The sequence below is a fragment of the Spermophilus citellus genome (genome assembly GCF_964194105.1).
Source record: "Spermophilus citellus genome assembly, chromosome: 1".
Taxonomy (NCBI): Eukaryota; Metazoa; Chordata; class Mammalia; order Rodentia; family Sciuridae; genus Spermophilus; species Spermophilus citellus.
In genome coordinates, this window is record NC_138182.1 from 246,284,260 (window position 1) to 246,304,904 (window position 20,645).

General features: G+C 36.8%; 1 protein-coding gene across 3 annotated transcripts in view; it reads right to left on the minus strand.

Annotated features, from left to right (window-relative positions):
• The window catches only part of NDUFS4 (NADH:ubiquinone oxidoreductase subunit S4), a 118,750-nt gene that overhangs the window by 97,845 nt on the left and 260 nt on the right, over positions 1 to 20,645 (minus strand). Inside the window, exon 1 of one of the 3 annotated variants that reach the window (XM_081310681.1) lies at positions 20,572 to 20,592. The exons of 1 other annotated variant lie outside the window; for it this stretch is intronic. In XM_081310681.1, coding sequence (XP_081166807.1) covers positions 20,572 to 20,577 — 6 coding nt within the window. In that variant the 5' untranslated portion in view covers positions 20,578 to 20,592. Of the gene's footprint in view, positions 1 to 20,373; positions 20,593 to 20,645 lie in introns of those variants that run through there. One more of the 3 variants, XM_081310679.1, reaches the window with a different exon arrangement.

Sequence of the window (20,645 nt, forward strand, 5' to 3'; positions counted from 1 at the left end):
CTTTCCCGACCCTTTCCTGATGAGAGAGCCCATCCGTGTGGGGGTGTGCGTGACCACTGACCCCGGAGACCCAATCACTGACCCTGACCTTGGAGTGCAGCCCCCCCTCAACCTTCATTGGATGGAATTCTCCCCTGAATCTCTTGTTCCCCAAATAAAAGGCTACTCCCAGGCGTGTTCGCTCTCTCTCTCTCCTGCTAGCCCAGAGTAATCCTCGCTGCCCTGCTGGGCGGCTGGAGGCGGGAACCAGGGAGGTGAGCCGTCTCGGACCTAGCAATATAAATAAGGTAACTGGTTTGTGTGTTTTATTTCGATCTCTTCTAACTAACTTTATGCCTAGAACCTCATTAATGAAACCACTGCGCAGGCCGCGTGGAAGAGTAGTAATGTGACTCAGAGAAAGACAAAGATATATTATAAAAAGACAGCCTGGTAGCTTTCTTGCTCTTTTCTCTGAGACAGTTAGCTGTCCCTTATCCTTTCCATGGCTTGGTGATATACAGCAATTCCTTCTTCCTGCCTAAAACAGTCATCTGAGTTTCTAGCCTTCTGACATGTTAAAGTAAAAAAAGATCTTACACAAGAGCTAGCATAAACAATATAATTCTAATTTTATGTGTGTATATAATATACATATTTGTGTATGTATTCTATTTATTAATTTAAATCACCAAAACTTCCACTGGTTATTCAAAATTCTGACCTTCACATTCTCTCAAAAAAGTTAACAATTATTGTTTGATGGTCTAAATTAATGATCCAACATAATTTTCTGCCTCTAAACCACTTACAGACTTCCGTCTTTTATTAAAATGCCATCATTTTCAACCAAGAGCACGTGTATTTTGAAACTCTTTCTGTGCTGCATTTTTCTAAGATTCTGATATATGAATTCTTCCATGTCTTCTGAGTTGATAATCAACTGGTTGAGAATCTGACCATATAAGAATTTTGATTTTGTCATTTTAATACTTCAAATCTACTCAGATATGCTAGAATGCAAGAAATATTCAAAATTAGCTTTAAAAATAATTCATTATAGGATGGTAAGTGTAATTAATTAGCACACTTCACCTTGTCTTTCTCACTGAATGCAATAATAAATCTGGACAGAATACTTGCAGCAGAAATTTGGAGCCTCTGAAAAGTAAAAAGCAGGCAGACAAGGCAAGATCACCAGAAATCACTGATCTAACAGTTTACCTTATTTTTTGCCTCAAAGGTCCCCTGCCAGAATTTAACTGGAAACCAGAACTGCTCTTAGAAGAAGCCCTCTGCCACAAGCAGCAAGAAAGGGAATTTATGCTGAGAGACTATGGAAAATGTCCATTTATTTTCTCTCTTCCTTTTATTATTACACACCATGGACCAGCCTTAAGCAATACTGTGACCACATGCAGTGGCAACAATGGAAATCTGCAAGAGCCAAAACTATACAGGAGTTTTTTCTCCATTCATTGGAGCTGTGGTTCTAAGAAGGTGGGGTCAGCATCCAATGCTCTTTTGGATTTCCCCCGCCTCTGTCCTCTAGTTCCTTAGCTTCTGCTTTTGATAGAACAATGTTATAGACCAAGCTAAGGAAAGCCACAAGTTTTGTGATAGATACCGCAAAGGGAAAGCCCAAGGAACTGGATTCTCAGAGAATAATGAAATTAAACTAGAAATCAATAAAAGAAAGAAAAATCTCTAAATACCTGGGAATTAAGCAAAACGCTTCATTTAGATTTTTTTTTTCAATATCCACATAAATCACCCTTTATTCATTCCACAAGTCGGTCAGAAAATAATTGATACCATACAACAAAATTAAGATGCTGAATTTTCTAACATTTCACTTTTTTTTTTTATTGTTGGTCATTCAAAACATTACATAGTTCTTAATATATCATATTTCACAGTTTGATTCAAGTGGGTTATGAACTCCCATTTTTACCCCGTATACAGATTGCTGTATCACATCAGTTACACTTCCATTGATTTATATATTGCCATTCTAGTGTCTGATGTATTGTGCTGTCTATCCTATTCTCTACTATCCCCCTCCTCTCCCCTCCCCTCCTTTCCCCATTTCTCTCTCTACCCCCTCTACTGTAAATCATTTCTTCCATTTGTATTATTCTTCTCTTACCCCTCATTTCCTCTTGTATGTAATTTTGTAAAACCCTGAGGATCACCTTTCATTTCCATGGGATTTCCCTTCTCACTCCCTTTCCCGCCCACCTCTCATCCCTGTTTAATGTTAATCTTCTTCTCAAGCTCTTCATCCCTACCCTGTCCTTGGTTACTCCCCTTATATCAAAGCAGTCATTTGGCATTTGTTTAAGGATTGGCTAGCTTCACTTAGCATAATCTGCTCTAATGCCATCCATTTCCCTCCAAATTCTATGATTTTGTCATTTTTTAATGCAGAGTAATACTCCATTGTGTATAAATGCCACTTTTTTTTATCCAACATCTATTGAAGGGCATCTAGGTTGATTCCACAATCTTGCTATCGTGAATTGTGCTGCTATGAACATCGATGTAGCCGTGTCCCTGTAGCATGCTCTTATTAGGTCTTTAGGGAATAGACCGAGAAGGGGAATAGCTGGGTCAAATGGTGGTTCCATTCCAAGCTTTCCAAGAAATCTCCATAATGCTTTCCAAATTGGCTGCACCAATTTGCAGTCCCACCAACAATGAACAAGTGTGCCCTTTTCCCCGCATCCTCTCTAGCACTTGTTGTTGTTGGACTTCATAATGGCTGCCAATCTTATTGGAGTGAGATGGTATCTTAGGATGGTTTTGATTTGCATTTCTCTGATTGCTAGAGATGGTGAGCATTTTTTCATGTACTTATTAATTGATTGTATGTCCTCCTCTGAGAAGTGTCTGTTCAGGTCCTTGGCCCATTTGTTGATTAGGTTATTTGTTATCTTATTGTCTAATTTTTTGAGTTCTTTGTATACTCTGGATATTAGGGCTCTATCTGAAGTGTGTGGAGTAAAGATTTGTTCCCAGGATGTAGGCTCCCTGTTTACCTCTCTTATTGTTTCTTTTGCTGAGAAAAAACTTTTTAGTTTGAGTAAGTCCCATTTGTTGATTCTAGTTGTTAACTCTTGTGCTATGGGTGTCCTATTGAGGAATTTGGAGCCCGACCTCACAGTATGTAGATCATAGACAACTTTTTGTTCTATCAGACGCCATGTCTCTGATTTAATATCAAGCTCCTTGATCCATTTTGAGTTAACTTTTGTGCATGGCGAGAGAAAGGGATTCAGTTTCATTTTGATGCAAATGGATTTCCAGTTTTCCCAGCACCATTTGTTGAAGATGCTATCCTTCCTCCATTGCAAGCTTTTAGCCCCTTTATCAAATATAAGATAGTTGTAGTTTTGTGGATTGGTTTCTGTGTCCTCTATTCTGTACCATTGGTCCACCCGCCTGTTTTGGTACCAGTACCATGCTGTTTTTGTTACTATTGCTCTGTAGTATAGTTTGAAGTCTGGTATCGCTATACCACCTGATTCACACTTCCTGCTTAGCATTGTTTTTGCTATTCTGGGTCTTTTATTATTCCATATGAATTCATGATTGTTTTATCTATTTCTACAAGAAAGCTGTTGGAATTTTGATTGGCATTGCATTGAACTTATACAGAACTTTTGGTAATATCGCCATTTTGATGATGTTAGTTCTGCCTATCCATGAACAGGGTATATTTTTCCATCTTCTAAGGTCTTCTTCTATATCTCTCTTTAGGGTTCTGTAGTTTTCATTGTATAAGTCTTTCACCTCTTTTGTTAGGTTGATTCCCAAGTATTTTATTTTTTGGGGGGACATTGTGAATGGAGTAGTGTCCTCATTTCCGTTTCAGAGGATTTGTCGCTGATATACAGGAATGCATTTGATTTATGCGTGTTGATTTTATATCCTGCCACTTTGCTGAATTCATTTATTAGCTCTAATAGTTTCTTTGTAGACCCATTTGGGTCTGCTAGGTATAGAATCATGCCATCTGCAAATAGTGATAATGTAAGTTCTTCTTTTCCTATTTTTATGCCTTTAATTTCTTTTGTCTGTCTAATTGCTCTGGCCAGTGTTTCCAGGACTATGTTGAACAGAAGTGGTGAGAGAGGGCATCCCTGTCTTGTACCAGATCTTAGAGGGAATGCCTTCAATTTTTCTCCATTCAGAATGATGCTGGCCTCTGGCTTATCATAGATTGCATTTACAATGTTGAGGTATGATCCTGTTATCCCTAATTTTTCTAGAGTTTTGAACATAAAGGGATGCTGCACTTTGTCGAATGCTTTTTCTGCATCTATCGAGATGATCATATGGTTCTTATTTTTAAGTCTATTGATGTGGTGAATAACATTTATTGATTTCCGTATATTGAACCAGCCTTGCATCCCAGGGATGAATCCTATTGATCATGGTGTATAATTTTTTTGATATGTTTTTGAATCCGATTCGCCAGAATTTTATTAAGGATTTTTGCATCTAGGTTTATTAGAGATATTGATCTGTAGTTTTCTTTCTTTGAAGTGTCTTTGTCGGGTTTAGGCATCAGGGTGATGTTGGCCTAGTAGAATGTATTTGGAAGTTCTCCCTCTTTTTCTATTTCCTGAAATAGCTTGAAAAGTATTGGTGTTAGTTCCTCTTTAAAGGTTTTGTAAAACTCTGCTGTATACCCATCCGGTCCTGGGCTTTTCTTAGTTGGTAGTCTTTTGATGGTTTCTTCTATTTCCTCAATTGTTATTGGTCTGTTTAGGTTGTCTATATCCTCCTGACTCAATCTGGGCAGATCATATGACTTACGAAATTTATCGATGCCTTCACTATCTTCTATTTTATTGGAGTATAAGGATTCAAAATAATTTCTGATTATCTTCTGTATTTCTGAAGTGTCTGTTGTGATATTGCCTTTTTCATCCCATATTAGTAATTTGAGTTCTCTCTCTTCTTCTCTTCGTTAGCATGGCTAAGGGTCTGTCGATTTTATTTATTTTTTCAAAGAACCAACTTTTAGTTTTGTCAATTTTTTCAATTGTTTCTTTTGTTTCGATTTCATTAATTTCAGCTCTGATTTTAATTATTTCTTGCCTTCTACTTCTTTTGCTGTTGTTTTGCTCTTCTTTTTCTAGGATTTTGAGATGAAGTATGAGATCACTTATTTGTTGGTTTTTTTCTTTTTTTAAGGAATGAAGTCCAAGCAATGAATTTTCCTCTTAGAACTGCTTTCAATGTGTCCCATAGATTCCGATATGTTGTGTCTGTGTTTTCATTTAACTCTAAGAAGTTTTTAATTTCCTCCTTGATGTCTTCTAAAACCCATTGATCATTCAGTAACCTATTGTTCATTCTCCAAGTGATGCATGATTTTTCCTTCCTTCTTTTATCGTTGATTTTCAGTTTCATTCCATTATGATCAGATAGGATGCAGGGTATTATCTCTACTCCTTTATATTGTCTAAGAGTTGCCCTGTGACATAATATAGGATCTATTTTTGAGAAGGATCCATGTGCTGCTGAGAAAAAAGTGTAACTGCTTGATGTTGGGTGGTATATTCTATATATGTCAATTAAGTCTAGGTTGTTAATTGTGTTATTGATTTCTATAGTTTCCTTATTCAACTTTTGTTTGGAAGATCTGTGCCGTGGTGAGAGAGGTGTGTTGAAGTCTCCCATGATTATTGTATGATGGTCTATTAGACTCTTGAACTTGAGAAGAGTTTGCTTGATGAACATAGCTGCACCATTGTTTGGGGCATATATATTTATGATTGTTATGTCTTGTTGGTGTATGGTTCCCTTGAGCAGTATGTAGTGTCCCTCTTTATCCCTTTTGATTAACTTTGGCTTCAAATCTATTTTATTTGATATGAGTATGGACACTCCTGCTTGTTTCCGCAGTCCATATGAGTGGTATGATTTTTCCCAACCTTTCACCTTCAGTCTATGTATATCTTTTCCTATCAAATGCGTCTCCTGTAGGCAGCATTTTGTTGGGTCTTGTTTTATGATCCATTCAACTAGCCTGTATCTCTTAATTGGTGAGTTTAAGCCATTAACATTTAGGGTTATTATTGAAATATGGTTTGTTCTTCCAGCCATATTTGTTTATTATTGTTACTAAACCTGATTTGTTTTCCTCTTTGATTACTTTCCCCCCTTTACTGTTCTACCTCCCACTGTTGGTTTTCAATGTTATTTTCCATTTCCTCTTCCTGTAATGTTTTGCCAAGGATTTTTTGAAGAGATGGTTTTCTAGCTGCGAATTCTTTTTAACTTTTGTGTATCGTGGAAGGTTTTAATTTCATCTTCCATCCTGAAGCTTAATTTCGCCGGACACACGATTCTTGGTTGGAACCCATTTTCTTTCAGTGTATGAAATATGTTATTACAGGATCTTCTAGCTTTCAGAGTCTGTGTTGAGAGATCAGCTGTTATCCTGATTGGTTTACCCCTAAATGTAATCTGCTTCCTTTCTCTTGTAGCTTTTAAAATTCTCTCCTTATTCTGTATGTTGGGCATCTTCATTACAATGTGTCTAGGTGTGGATCTCTTATGATTTTGCACATTCGGCGTCCTGTAGGCTTCTAGGATTTGGGATTCTGTCTCATTCTTCAAGTCTGGGAAGTTTTCTCGTATTATTTCATTGAATAGATTGTTTATTCCTTTGGTTTGGAGCTCTGTGCCTTCCTGTATCCCAGTGACTCTTAAGTTTGGTCTTTTAATGTTATCCCATATTTCTTGGATGTTCTGCTCATGCTTTCTTAGCAGTCTTGCTGAGCTGTCTATGTTCTTTTCAAGTTGAAATACTTTGTCTTCATTGTCTGATGTTCTATCTTCTAAGTGATCTACTCTGCTGGTAGTATTCTCAATTGAGTTTTTAAGTTGATTCATTGCTTCCTGCATTTCTAGGATTTCTATTTGTTTTTTATTACCTCTATCTCCCTGTGTAATTGATATTTTACTTCCTGGATTTGTTTATGTAATTCCTTGTCAAAATGATCTTTCATTGTCTGATTTTGCTGTCTCATGTCTTCCTTGAGACTCCAGATCATCTGAAGCATGTATATCCTGAAGTCTTTTTCTGACATTCCATCTGTTGCAGCTATTACCTCTTCTAAAGCTGAGTTGACCTGCATTGCTTGTGGTCCTTTCTTTCCTTGTCTTTTCATACTACTCGCGTTTTTTTCTGCTTGGTGAAACTGTTGTGTTTTTGAAATTTTCCCCCTATTTATTTATATTGCTGTTGTATAGTTGGAAAATCTCCCTTTCAGGGCGGCTAGTGGCTGTGCTCCTCCTCTAATTAGGGTGATCTGTCTACCACTCTGGTCGGTCGCAGGTCTGCCCACCCTGCGGGCGCGGGTGGCAGCTCTGCTCTGCCCGCACTCCAATTGTGGTGACGTAACTACCACGCCCTCGGGTCGTTGGTCCTGATCCGGATGTGGGCGGCGGCTCTGCCTCGGTGCTACGTGTCCACCACGCTGGCAGGCTACCGGGCCTGTCCTGCCAGTGGGACGCAGGTCTGCCTACCTTGCAGGCTCAGACGGCGGCTCTGCACAGCCCCTACTCCAAATGGGGTGACTTGGCTACCACGCCATCGGGTCGCCGGTCCTGTTCTAGGTGTGGGCGGCTACTCTCTTCGGCCCCAGCTGCAGTTGGGGTGTCATGTTACCACGCCGGCGGGTCACTTGGCCTGCTCTGGGCGCAGGGGGCAGCTCCACTCTGCCCCCCTAGCCCCCACAGCACCCAGCAGGACCCGGACCGAGAAGCAGTCACCGCAGGTTCTCCAACCCTGGGCCAAAGCAGCTTCGGGAGCCAGAACCCGGCCTCTCCGATCCCGGCTCACGCCCCGCTAGGAGCAGGCTCCAAGGAGCGACCCCCGTGGGTTCCCCTCCAGGCCAAAGCAACTCCAGGAGTCAGAGCCCGGCCGCTCCAAGCTCTCCGAGCTTGGTGCACGCTCCGCTGGGAGCAGGCTCAAAGACGCAGTCCCCGCGCGCTCCCCAGCCCCGGGCCAAAACTGTTCCGGGAGTCAGAACCCAGCCGCCCCGAGCTCAGCGCACGCTCCACTTGGAGCTGGCCTCAACACGCAGTCTCCGCAGGTTCCCCAGCCCTGAGCCTAAGCAGCCCCAAGAACCAGATTCTGGCCGCTCAGAGCCCGGCGCACGCCTTACCAGGAGCGAGCCCCTAGGAGTATTCTCCACTGGTTCTCCAGCCCCGAGCCTGAGCGATCTGTCTGCGAAACGCAGGCAAATACCAGCCTGAAATCACCTGTTCCGTAGCTGAATGAGCTGAGATCAGTAGAAAACAGGGATGATTACATCAGCTCTCCATGATGGCGGCTGCTGTCCTCCTCCGTGGTCCGACCGGTGTCGAGAACCGAACTGGACCGCTTCTCTCCTCTGTCTCAAAGCCGGAACTCAGCACTAAGCATGGCCATTGCACCACTGGCAGGAGCCCCCAGAATCCGCATCACTGCACCCCCGCTCCAGCACCTCGCCGCTTCCCAGCGCGCGCCGCAGATTCCAGCTGCGGGGCGCGACCCTCCGTGCGGAGAAATCGCCGGCGTCCGAGCCCCTGCAGCCGAACCTCGCGCGATAGAAATCCGTCCACTAGATTCTGGAGCACCTCAATTTCACTGGAAATTCACAACAAGATAGCCTTCAGCTGTTTCACCTCGTCTTTCTCCTGCACAGTGACGCGGCGCACTGGTGTGATGCACTCCCTTCGCCGCCATCTTCCCCTCTCTCATTTAGATTATTTAAATCCATGGATCAAAAATCAAGCCTTGGGGAAAATAAAATATTCTGAACCAAATGAAGATAAAATATAGCATATCAAAATTTGTGAAATGATGTTAAAGCAATACAAAAGAAAACAAGATGAGGAAACACTTCCTAGCTTATGTTATGAGTCCAGCATCACTCTGATACCAAATTTAAACAATGATAGTACAAAGAGAGAAAACTAAAAATCAGTACTCTTCGTAAACATAACGTTTAAAAATTCTCAACAAATTCTTAGCAAATCAAATATGGCATTATACAAAAATAAAAGAACACAACTAAGTGGGGTTTATTCTGAGAATGAAAGGCTAGTCCAATTTGAAAATCAAATAGATGTAATCCATCATATTTAACAGTTTAAAGAAAGAGACCCACCAAAACGTACCAATTGATATATAAAAGGCTTCAGGTAAAAAAAATATATATATATATATATGACATCCATTCAAGAAAAAAACTGTTAGCAAACCAGAATCAAAAGGGAACCTTTTCAATCTAACAAATGGAATATCTATTTAAAAAAAAGAAAGAAAGAAACTTTACCTAACATTGTACTTAATGGTGAAAAACTGAAAGTTTTCCCTAAGTATATCTAACTTAACATTAACAGCCTCTTAGAAATAAAGAACCTAGAGATTAGAAAGGAAGAAATAAATTGTTCCATTCCAAAATGCATGGTTATCTACTTAGAAAATCACAAAGAATCTATTTTTTAAAATTACAAAACAAGTGAATTTTGCAAAGTTTCAGGATATAAAAATCAACATAAAATTAATCCTACTTCTACATACAGCAAATATATAATTAGAAAATGAAACTTAAAAAACAATGCTATGGGCTTGAGTTGTGGCTCAATGGTAGAGTGTTCGCTTAGTACATGTGGGGCACTGGGTTTGATCCTAAGCACTATGTAAAACTAAAAGGTATTGTATCCACCTACAAATTAAAAAGTGCCATTTATCAAAGGTTCCCAAATTGCAATACTTAAGCATAAATCTAAAGAAATATATATAGGATACACATATTCAAGTCACAAAACATTCATGAAATAAATCAACAAATAAAAGACATGCCATGTTTCTGAATTAGAAGACAACATGGAAAAAAAATGTCAACTCCCCCAACTGAATTAAAGCAATACTAATCAATATTCCAGCAGGATTTTTCAAAAAGACAAATTGATTATAAAATTTAGATGGAAAAAAACTAGAATAGCTTTAAAAAAAATAAGAAAAAGTAATATTAGAAGAACCATAACTACTCAACTACAAAAAACATAAAGGTATAGTAATAAAAACTGTGTGATACTGACAAAGGGATTTAGGCAAATAGATCAAAAACTATTTTAAAAAAATAGGAATAATTAGATAGTCTGGGAGTGTGGCTCAGTAATAGGGCACTTGCCTAACTAGTGTGAGGCTCTAGGTTCCATCCCCAGCATCACCCCCCCAAAAAACATAAAGAAAAGAAAATGTAAAAGGAAAAAGAAGACTTCAATAAGTGGTATTGGAACTGTGTACATCTATATACACAAAATATTAACCTTGACTTAAACATTGCATTTTATACAAAAGTTCATACGAAATAGATCAAAGATCTAAATGCAAAACATAAAACTTCAAAATTTCAAGAAGTAAATATTTTTTAAAATCTTCATGGCCTATGGTTAGGCCAAAAGCCCTTAAATACAATAAAAGCACACTTCATTTAAAAAAAAAACTGGTAAACTGGACTTAATCAAATTTAAGAACTTTTGCTCTGTGAAAGATATTGTTAAGAGAATGAAAAGCTACAGATTATTAAAAAAAAGTTCATGAACTACATACCTGACATAACTATACCACAAAATATGCTACTTCGGAAGCACTCTCTCATCTTCGTCCCCTACCCTTCTTCCTTACAGCAGGTTATAAAATCTAGGAAGGGATTTCACAATCTTCCCTGACACACATCATTAAGACTCTCATGTGAGTGGTGCTCTCTCTATGCCTACAGGAAAGGCACACCCTTTATTCTGAAGTGTCAAAGAATGAACAAATATGGCTTGCAAAGTTTCTCCTACTACCCTTAGATCACATTCTTTTCCCTATGGCATCTCTCCTGACTATTCACTCTTGATCAAAACTAAGAATAAAAAACATAGGTTCAACTGTTACTTTAGGTCTTTGTTTCCTTAAGAAATCTCCTGTATCAAGTAAGACTTACATTAAATAAAGTTGTATGCTGTTCTGTTCATCTGTGTTTTATTATAGGGGAACTCATCCATGAGTCCCTAGGATAAGTCAACAAGGATGAGAAAAATAACTTTTTTTTTCCTGCCTTAAGTGACAAAAAAAAAAATTTATCCAGAATATTTAAGAACTGTCAAAGCTAAGGAATAAGAAAATAAAGAGCCCGATTAAAATATGGGCAAAACACATAAACAGATACTTCACAAGTTCAATATGGGGAAATGCATATTAAAACCATAATGAGCCAGGCAAAGTGGTGTGTACCTGTAATTCCAGCTACTAGGGAGGCTGAGGCAGGAAGATTTTGAGTTCCAAGCCAGCCTGAGCAACTTAGCAAAACCTTGTCCCCAACACTAAAACAATGACAACAGCAATAACAAAAAAACACAATGAATTAGCCATCACAGAAATGCAAATCAAAGACATGATATCACTTTATACTCAATAAGATGGCTATAATTTTTTTTAAAAAAGATAATACGAATCTGAAAGGCTATGAAGACACCAAACCCCCCATTCATTGCTGGTAAGAATGTAAAATGGGGGCTGGGATTGTGGCTCAGAGGTAGCGTGCTCGCCTAGCATGCATGAGGCACTGGGTTCGATCCTCAGCACCACATAAATATAAAATAAAGACATTGTGTCCACCTATAACTAAAAAATAATTTAAAAAAAAAGAATGTAAAATGCTGTAGCCACTAAAGAAAACAATTTGCATTTTATCCAAAAGGCTAAACATAGTTATCAGATTATTCTGCAATTCCATTCCTAGGCATACGACCCATAAAATTGAAACACGTCCACAAAGAAGCTGGTACACAAATGTTCATAAAACATTATTTGTAATAGCTACAAGGTGGAAAAAACCCTAGTGCCCATCAGTTTATCAGACAAATTAAATGTGGTACATCCATACAACAGATGATTCATCAACATAAAGGAATCAAATATTGATACAATCTATAATTTGGGTAAACCTTGAAAATATTATTCTAAGTGAAAGAAGCCTGACACAAATACCATATACTCTACAATTCCATTTATATGATAGGTCCAGAACAGGCATATTTATAGACAAAAAGTAGATTAGTATTTACTTAGGGCTGGAGGAAGGGAGAAACAGGGACTGACTGATAATATATATAGGGTTTCTTTTTGGAATGATGAAAATGTTCTAAAATTGACTGTGGTTATGGTTGTTCAATTGTGTCAATATACTAAAAATGATCAAATTATATACTTTGATGAGTACATTTTATGATATGTGAATTATAGGTTGATAAAGTTGTTACAAAATACAAACTCAATGAATAATCGTTACTCACTTAGAATGGCTTTGCCAAAAATACCAATGTTAATTAAGATGCGAAAACAACTAAAACTTTCATACACTGGAGGTAGAAAGCAAAATGGGACAACCACTCTTGCAAAATGGTTTGACAGTTTCTTATAAAGTTCTACATACACTCATTAAACTCTGATCCAGGAATCCCCTCCCCTGGTATTTGTTTACTCTTAAGAGAAATGAAATCATGTTCACATAAAGCCTGGTAAACAAATGTTTATAATAGTTCTATTCATAATTGCCAAAAAACAGAAATAATCTAGATGTCTTTCAATAGGTGAATGGATAAATAAAATGATACATCCTCATAATGGACTATACTTAGCAGTAAAAAGGAATGAACTCTTGATATATACAACTTGGATGAATCTCAAAGACATTGTGATGACTAAAAGAAGCTAATCTCAAAAGGTTGTGCACTGTATAATTTCATTTATATTACAGTTAGAAAATTATTAATCTATAGAGATAAAGATAAATGTGGCCAGGGATTACAGAAATCAGGGAGGGATAACATGAGGGAGTGGGGTAATGAAGTCTTTTGGTATTCTGTACTGATTATGGTGGCTATTACAGAACTCTCTACACAAGTTAAAATTCTAAGAACAGAATGGATGTGTGTGTGTGTGGGGGGGCAGATTCTAAGAACTTATATGCCACAAGAAAAAGGTAAAATTTCTTTCATGATAATCTTTAAAATAAAATGATTAAAAATTTAACCTAGTGTCAATTTTCTTCAATTCAAACTTAGCTGAACTATAATCTGATAATCTCATTTAATTAAAATATAGAACACAGTTCAAAGAAAGACAATGACAAAATGGAAAACATTCCTAGGGAGTACCAAATGGCAGTAAAGCATCAGGAAATATGGTCACTAATAGAGTAAGAGATCTGAAGATGCTAAGTCTAGAACATAGACCGGAGGGAGAATGAGTGAAAACCACGTCTTCAATAATGTGAGGGGTTGAAAAGTTCACAAGGGGTTAAACCTGTTCTGTATAGTTTTAAAGAGAAATATAACGTATCAAGGAATCTAAAAATATTGAGCTTTTCTAGAGCTCCCAGAAATTCACCATACTTCCTCAATAGCTAGATAATCAAGAAGAAAAGTTCTCAAGACTCTTGCATTAACAAAAGGATTGGGTTGGATGAACCTAGAATTTTCTTTCAAGTCAAATATTATAGGAATCTACGAACTATAACTTGTAAAGTTAACATATGATAGAAGGCACTGACCATACACAAAGGTATTCCTTCCTGTCAAAACATCACTTCTTATCACACAACAATGTTAACAAAGCATTTTAAGTTCCACATTTTAAAAAAGTTGAATAAATACAAGAAATGAACAAAAGCTATGACATGATTTTACTTCTCCAAATCTCATTTATAATAAGAATAGTAAAATTATTACTAATTAAGGTTAATGAAATAGAAACAAAGCTTATATGTTTCATGCAAATTTCTATAAGTATACTGAAAAAATTTCTTGAAAAAAGAAGTGCTCTTTTCATTCAGAGTGGTAGTCCTCAAAAGAACTGTAGTACTCAAAACATCTGTATTCACTTTAAATCTCATCAAGACAGACTGACATTTTTAGGAGAACCATATGGCTTTCTTAACAGTCATCTAGAACAGGATCTTTTGTCTAGTAAGTCCTATTCAAGGACCCTTTACTTATGTATGAAGCAGCTGAATAAAGGAAAGAACATTTCTAAGCCCTAGAAAACACAAAGAAATAAACTCTTCATCTAGTTTTGTTAAGGATATAGCAAAACATTATAAAAGCAGTCAGATCTTTACACTCAAAGGTGGTGCTCCCCAACATCTGAAACAATTCTAAAAAAAAAAAAATCACTGAAACAAGAGAACTCTAGAGAAGCAAGAAACTTTCTTAGAGAACTACAGTCAGCCAAAGACCACCTCCCCCACAACAAAACAAAACAAAAACATTTCCATTTTAAAGGATAAAACACTTTCTTCTTAAAATGTTGAAGGGCAGAGTTCAACAGCTGCTCTATATTAAACCCGAGCCTTCCAAAAGGAAGAACAAGAGTCTCTAGAGAGGAGTAATATGGTCGGCTTTCTCCAAAACTATCAAACTACCTTCTCTCCCTTTTAACAACCTCCTCCCAAAGCCTTTGTATTGCACATGGGTGAAAAGCATAAAACTTAATTTAGATTAAGAAAATATTCATCAATAAAAGCAATTTTGTTTCTGGAGATTTCCCCTATCTCTCTCCCAAAGAAAACTATTTCTGAATGAAAACTTACAAAAAAAAAAGTTTTCAGCCAGCTTCCCATCAGAATCACCACAGAGTTAAGCCTCAACCTAAACATACTGGACCAAAATATTGGGGCCAAGGCATCTGAATTTTGTATACATAAAACTAGTAATTTTGATGCACAGCAAACATCTAAAAACCACTGAACTGAAAAATGATCTCAGAAAAAAAAATTAAGTCCACTGACTCTAGACAAGAAGAAAAGATTACATTTGAGCAACTAATTATTAAGAACCCAAGGTTGTATTTAACTATCAAAACAACAGATAAAAAGAACTGAACTTTAAATAGCACTTTTAAGTTGTTCTCCTATCAGTATGTAAAGGAGGCAAGACTTAAAATAGTTTACTAAAATATTCAAATATTTTAATAACAGTCACTATAAAAAAAGTGGCCACTGCTTAATTCAGTTACAATAAAGTTCTACCAGAATCTTTTTTAAAATTTTTTTTTAGTTATACATGGGCACAACATCTTTATTTTGTTTATTTATTCTTATGCGGTGCTGAGGATGGAATCACATATGCCAGGCAAGCTCTGAGCCACAATCCCAGCCCATCTACCAGAATCTTTGGACTGTGCAAACAAAACAAAGTTATTAGAACTCAAATATTAACTGTATAATCCATCAGCCTTAAAGAGTTTAAGATTTTAATCACAATAAAGTTCAGCCATTATCAGAGCTTAATTAAGCCTACATAATCGACAGATTTAGTTGCTTAATATTCAAGCATATGATAAATGAAAAGAGGTGGTGAAACAGCTAAAGGAAAACAGGCTGGCAAGAAAGAATACAAAGGGCTGGGATTGTAACTCAGTGATAGAGTACTTGCTTGGCAGGTGTGGGGCACTGAGTTTGACTCTCAGCACTACATATAATAAAGGTCCATCAACAACTAAAAAAAATATTTTAAAAATACAAAAACATTATTAAAAAATACTATTAAAAAGCTGACATAAGAACTCAAGTATCATAATACACACTTGATAAGGTTTTGAAGGTAGCAGAATATAATAACTGTTTTCCTAATTATCACTGCAGTAAGGAAAACATAAAAAGTTATGTTCAGCATACCTCATTTAAATGTATTTAAATACATACAAAATTATGTATTTTGTTTAAGAGGGTAAAAAAATATAATGAAGTCACCTATAAGAAGTCACTCACAAAATAATTACAAAATTGAGGGAAAAAAATCCATAGTTTAAAAATATTAACCCCTTTCATTGTACAAAAGGAACAAGAATAACAAGAATATCAGATAGTTTTGCAAATAAAGAACACAACTTGCTGAAAGGCAGAAGATACTGAGGTTTTAATGTACAATTATCAGATATAATATTCCTAACTGCAAAAGTCAAAATATTCATTTAGATAAATAGGGCTGCGGATATAGCTCAGTTGGTAAGAGTGCTTGCCTCCCATGTACAACTAAATCAGAATATTTTCCAAGCAATGTAAACTTTAGTAGTTTCACTTTTGTACCCTCATCTGAAAGAAAATGAGAACACTGAGTTCATAGGGTTACTGTGGGAAATACATGAGATAATGACACACTAGCTGATATTCAGGAAGTTAGAAATAAATGCTAGCTGCTGTTATTCATTGGAGCTCAAAATAAATACATAAAAATGATACTCAGATTGGGAATATAGTTCAGTAGTAGACAGCTTGCCTGGAAAGGGTTCAATCCCCAGGACTGTACCCACCCCCAAAACATCAACTTTTACGGAGGGATATGATACATTTTAGAAGTTTTTCCGTTTGACACTGTTTGTATTTGGTAGATTTGTATTCTGCCTGAATTATTCATTTACCTCATCCCCAAACTGACCTCTTCCAGCAGGTATTACACAGGAATCAAATTATTCCATCTTTCTCCACTAAGCCCCTCATATAATTAAAAAGTTATATATAAAGATGAAGTTAGTTACCCTAATTACATGAGGCTGTCATAATCCAATGAATACCCTTTCCCAAATAAATCTATTTCTGCCTCTTGCTTTTTAAACTGAATAAAAAGTGGGGTCAAGATGCTTGTCAAAGTATATGAGTACAAAATCTATGAATAACACAATTTCAATCCAGAAATTAATAGAATTCAAGGTGAAAATCCTAAATTCAAGCCACTACAAATAATTAGAAAAGAATAAATATTTATTGTAGGTATTTTTTAATTCACATTTATGTATGTTACTATTTACCTGGCTTTCACTGATGAGACTATTATCAGAAACACTGCCTATGGCTTCCTGCTTTTCCTCACACTCACTCATTTCTAAATATATATTTCTTCATCTATGTGATAAGAATTTACTTGCTGTGTGCAAGCCATTAAACTAGATGCAGTACAGTATACAAAAAAAAAAGATTTGTTGCAGCCTTCAAAAGGTTTGTGATTTCACTACTGATATCCTTATTTCATATGCTAAAACCTGCTCATTTGCAAATGTTTGTGTGTCTGTGTTTAAAAAAGAAAAGTATAGGTTGTTATGCTGAAGAAATCAACAAACCAAACATCTTTGTGGCTTACAACAAAGCTTTATTTCTCATTCCATTTACATTTTATACAATCTACAAAAACCAGTTTCTGCTTTGCTCCATGTTGTTTTTCTGGTCTAAAGGAGCAGACTCCACCTAGCCCATGATTATCTCACAGCAAAGAGAAAAGGTACATGGCAGAATAGGACAGCTCTTTGGGCTTCAGTTTGGCATGGCACATCATTTCCACTCACATTTCACTGGCCAAAGCAAATCGCCTGGCTGAGGACTAGGGACATAACAATCTATCACAATACCTATCAAAAGTACTAAAGAAGAGAAAAATATTTAGCCGATTCAAAACAATAATAAAATTAGCATTTATTTAGGGAAGGTTTACTATGTGCCAGACACTATTCTAATATTTATATTATTGAACTATTCAATTTTCCTAAGAAGAAATCAACAAACATGTATGCTATTGATGAAAACGGATCAACCAAGTTTGGGAATTTGTAATGAGGAAAAATATTTCAAATATACTTCAAAAATATTTCAAGCTCTCAAACACTGTCTGATACATTATTAACAAAGACAGCAAAAGTAGCTAGCTGCACCTGAGGGATAGGAATCTGTTTATCCATTTTATCTGAATTAGAAGCCAACCTATTGGTTTTAAATGTTCCAAAAGTTTCTCAAATTTTGGCTGAGCCTGTTTCACCGAAAGATGAAATATACATAAAACTGTTATTAACCTTAGGACCCCTTGCTCATCAGTGGTCCTTGCAGACTCAATTGCATACTGGGAAATAAAGCAACAGGATAAAACCATAGATTGGAGCACAAAATAAACTTTACAAAGAGGTCTCAATCACTTAGTCCCCATTATAGTCATTAATTAACACCCACTGAGGATCTACCACCCTAAGAACTATGTTTGAGGTAAACACAGATCAAGTTTAAATTGAGAAGTTGATATAGGACTAGGTGAGACAAATATATATGAAAACATCAAAATGAATAAATAAATAACACCACATCAAATAACCTAAGTCCCAAGTATTGCTATTTTGAAAGAATGCAAATTTATCTGGTGACACATTGCTATCCTAAATAGTTAAATTTACGCTGGAAAATTCCTTAGGAAAGTGAGGATAAATGTAGATGATTTATCAAGTTTTCTCTCACCTCAGGCTCAATCCAGGGAAATGGACACTCTATGGCACAAGCTCAGTAGATCAGCTGAAATCACTGGCTCTATTTAAATAACCTTTTCTCTAGCTTGTGTGTATATGTTGTTGGATTTTGTTTAGCTTTTTGATTTTTACTGATATACTGTAAGTAAATTCAAATGTTAATGTAGCAGCTTACTACTTCCTTGATAGTTCTTTTCCTCTATTCCTGACTCCCCTCCTTCTTATATGCCTTCTGATTCCACTCTCATATTTTACTCAAAATATCTGAAATGTCATTTGCAAATTTTTAAGCATTACAATAAAACTTGATACATTATTTCCCCATTAGTTGGTTCTTTTTTCACTCAACCTTTTCAGATTCTCATTACTCTCAAAGATAATAGTAAAAGAGAGCTTCAAAATAACATTTAAGGGAAAGGAACCACAAATTTCCCTCAAAGTAAGATGAACATCATTGGCTCTCTGGGGAAAAAACAACAACAAAATGTGTAAAAAGTAAATAAATGTATTAATTTGTATTTAAAAACTATTTTCCTTGGCTTAAGTTTTTTAAGATGTGAATCAAAAGTCATCTTGAATGATTTAAAATTTTATTTTCAAATCTCTCATAACAGTTGCAAGCAAAAAAAACTCTTAAATTTGGATTTGTAGTCAATAATTATCATCAATTCCCAAAATCTAACATTTTAGATTTAGAGATTTATCTATAAACCAAAAACAATGGCTGTGCCCCAAACTTAGATATATTGACATGTTTTTATTAACCTACAGCAATGATCCCGTCAAACTTGATTTCAGTTCTAGGGTTACCATGAGTACATTATTATTTATGAAAGTACAATTAATCCCCAAAATGTCCCAGGGGGAAGAACTAAACAGGATTACCTCTATACTAGCCTTAAGTTATTTAGTAGAGTATTTTACTTTAGAGAACTACTTTCAAGTTACCCAAATGTAGAACACTAAATTAAAAATTAATTCTTTACCTTTCCCCAATTTGAGAACCTTACTTTCTTAGCTATTCTACATTATATATTGCTCCACAATTGCCTTCAAGTCTTTTCAGAAGCCACTAAATTTATCTAGCAAATCCTCTTCTTTTCCACATAACAGTATTTAAAAGCCTTGGGCTGGGGATGTGGCTCAAGCGGTAGCGCGCTCGCCTGGTGTGTGTGCGGCCGGGTTCCATCCTCAGCACCACATACCAACAAAGATGTTGTGTCCACTGAGAACTAAAAAATAAATATTAAAAAAATTCTCTCTCTCTCCCCTCTCTCTCTCTCCTCACTCTCTCTTAAAAAAAAAAAAAAAAGCCTAATAAGTCACCTCCAAAAGTTCCAATTAACTCGTTTAACTCTGCATTACCGCATTCCTTTTATGTTTGTTTAGCATTAGATTAATAGCACTGAAACACGTTTTCTATTCAATCTTTAACCACTCACATTCCTCCTCCTACCCCTGTACAATCTTTTCAACTTTGGTCTAAGCATTTAGTGTAGTCTCCACAGCATGCAGTAGACATTTAATATAAGCCCCCAGGTTGTATTTATAATAGGCTGTGTAAAAAGCGACAAAACATTAAGACTTTGCTGATGAAAATGCTAACCTGTGTATGTAATGTGTGTACGCTATTAATCCTGAAATAAATTCAGAAAAATTCAGAGAAATATGGAAGTGAAGGATTAAGTAAGGCAGTAAAAAAAAAAAAAAACCACCATCACACTGTATTGCTTCAAAGCAATACAATAAAACAATTGCTAAATTATTGTGACGCTTTATAAAACTATGGATGGGAACAATTCGGGAACTACCATCAGTCTAAAAAATTACCTTCCCTGGCTCGGGATGTAGCTCAGCGGAACAGCTCGCACCTGGCAAGCGAGGCCACTGGTTCCTCCCCAACACCATAAAAAATAAGAACTAAGAAATGTCTTCCAAAATTACTAGCAATGACATTTTTAATAACACTAAAGTCCTAAGAAAAAAGTTTTCCTGCCATGCAGACTAATTAAACAATCTTTCTGTTCGGAAGCCCAATAAACACCACTTACACCAAAGACCGAAGTGGTGAGCAAACAGGTGACAAACGGAAGGGCCGCGAGAGTGGGGAGAGAAACCAAGAAGACTCCTGTCCTTCTCTGAGGGCAAAGGTTCCGCTCAGAGTTCCCGAGACAACCACTCCCCAAAGACCCTCTACCTCGGCCACGGACCAAAAGTTTCCAGGAAACCAGAGGTCCGGCTCCCCCTACCCGCATTCACGCCCCCATTCGCCAGGCCAGCGCCGGCGAACGCAGTTAGTCCCAAGTCCGCCGCCCTCTCCCGA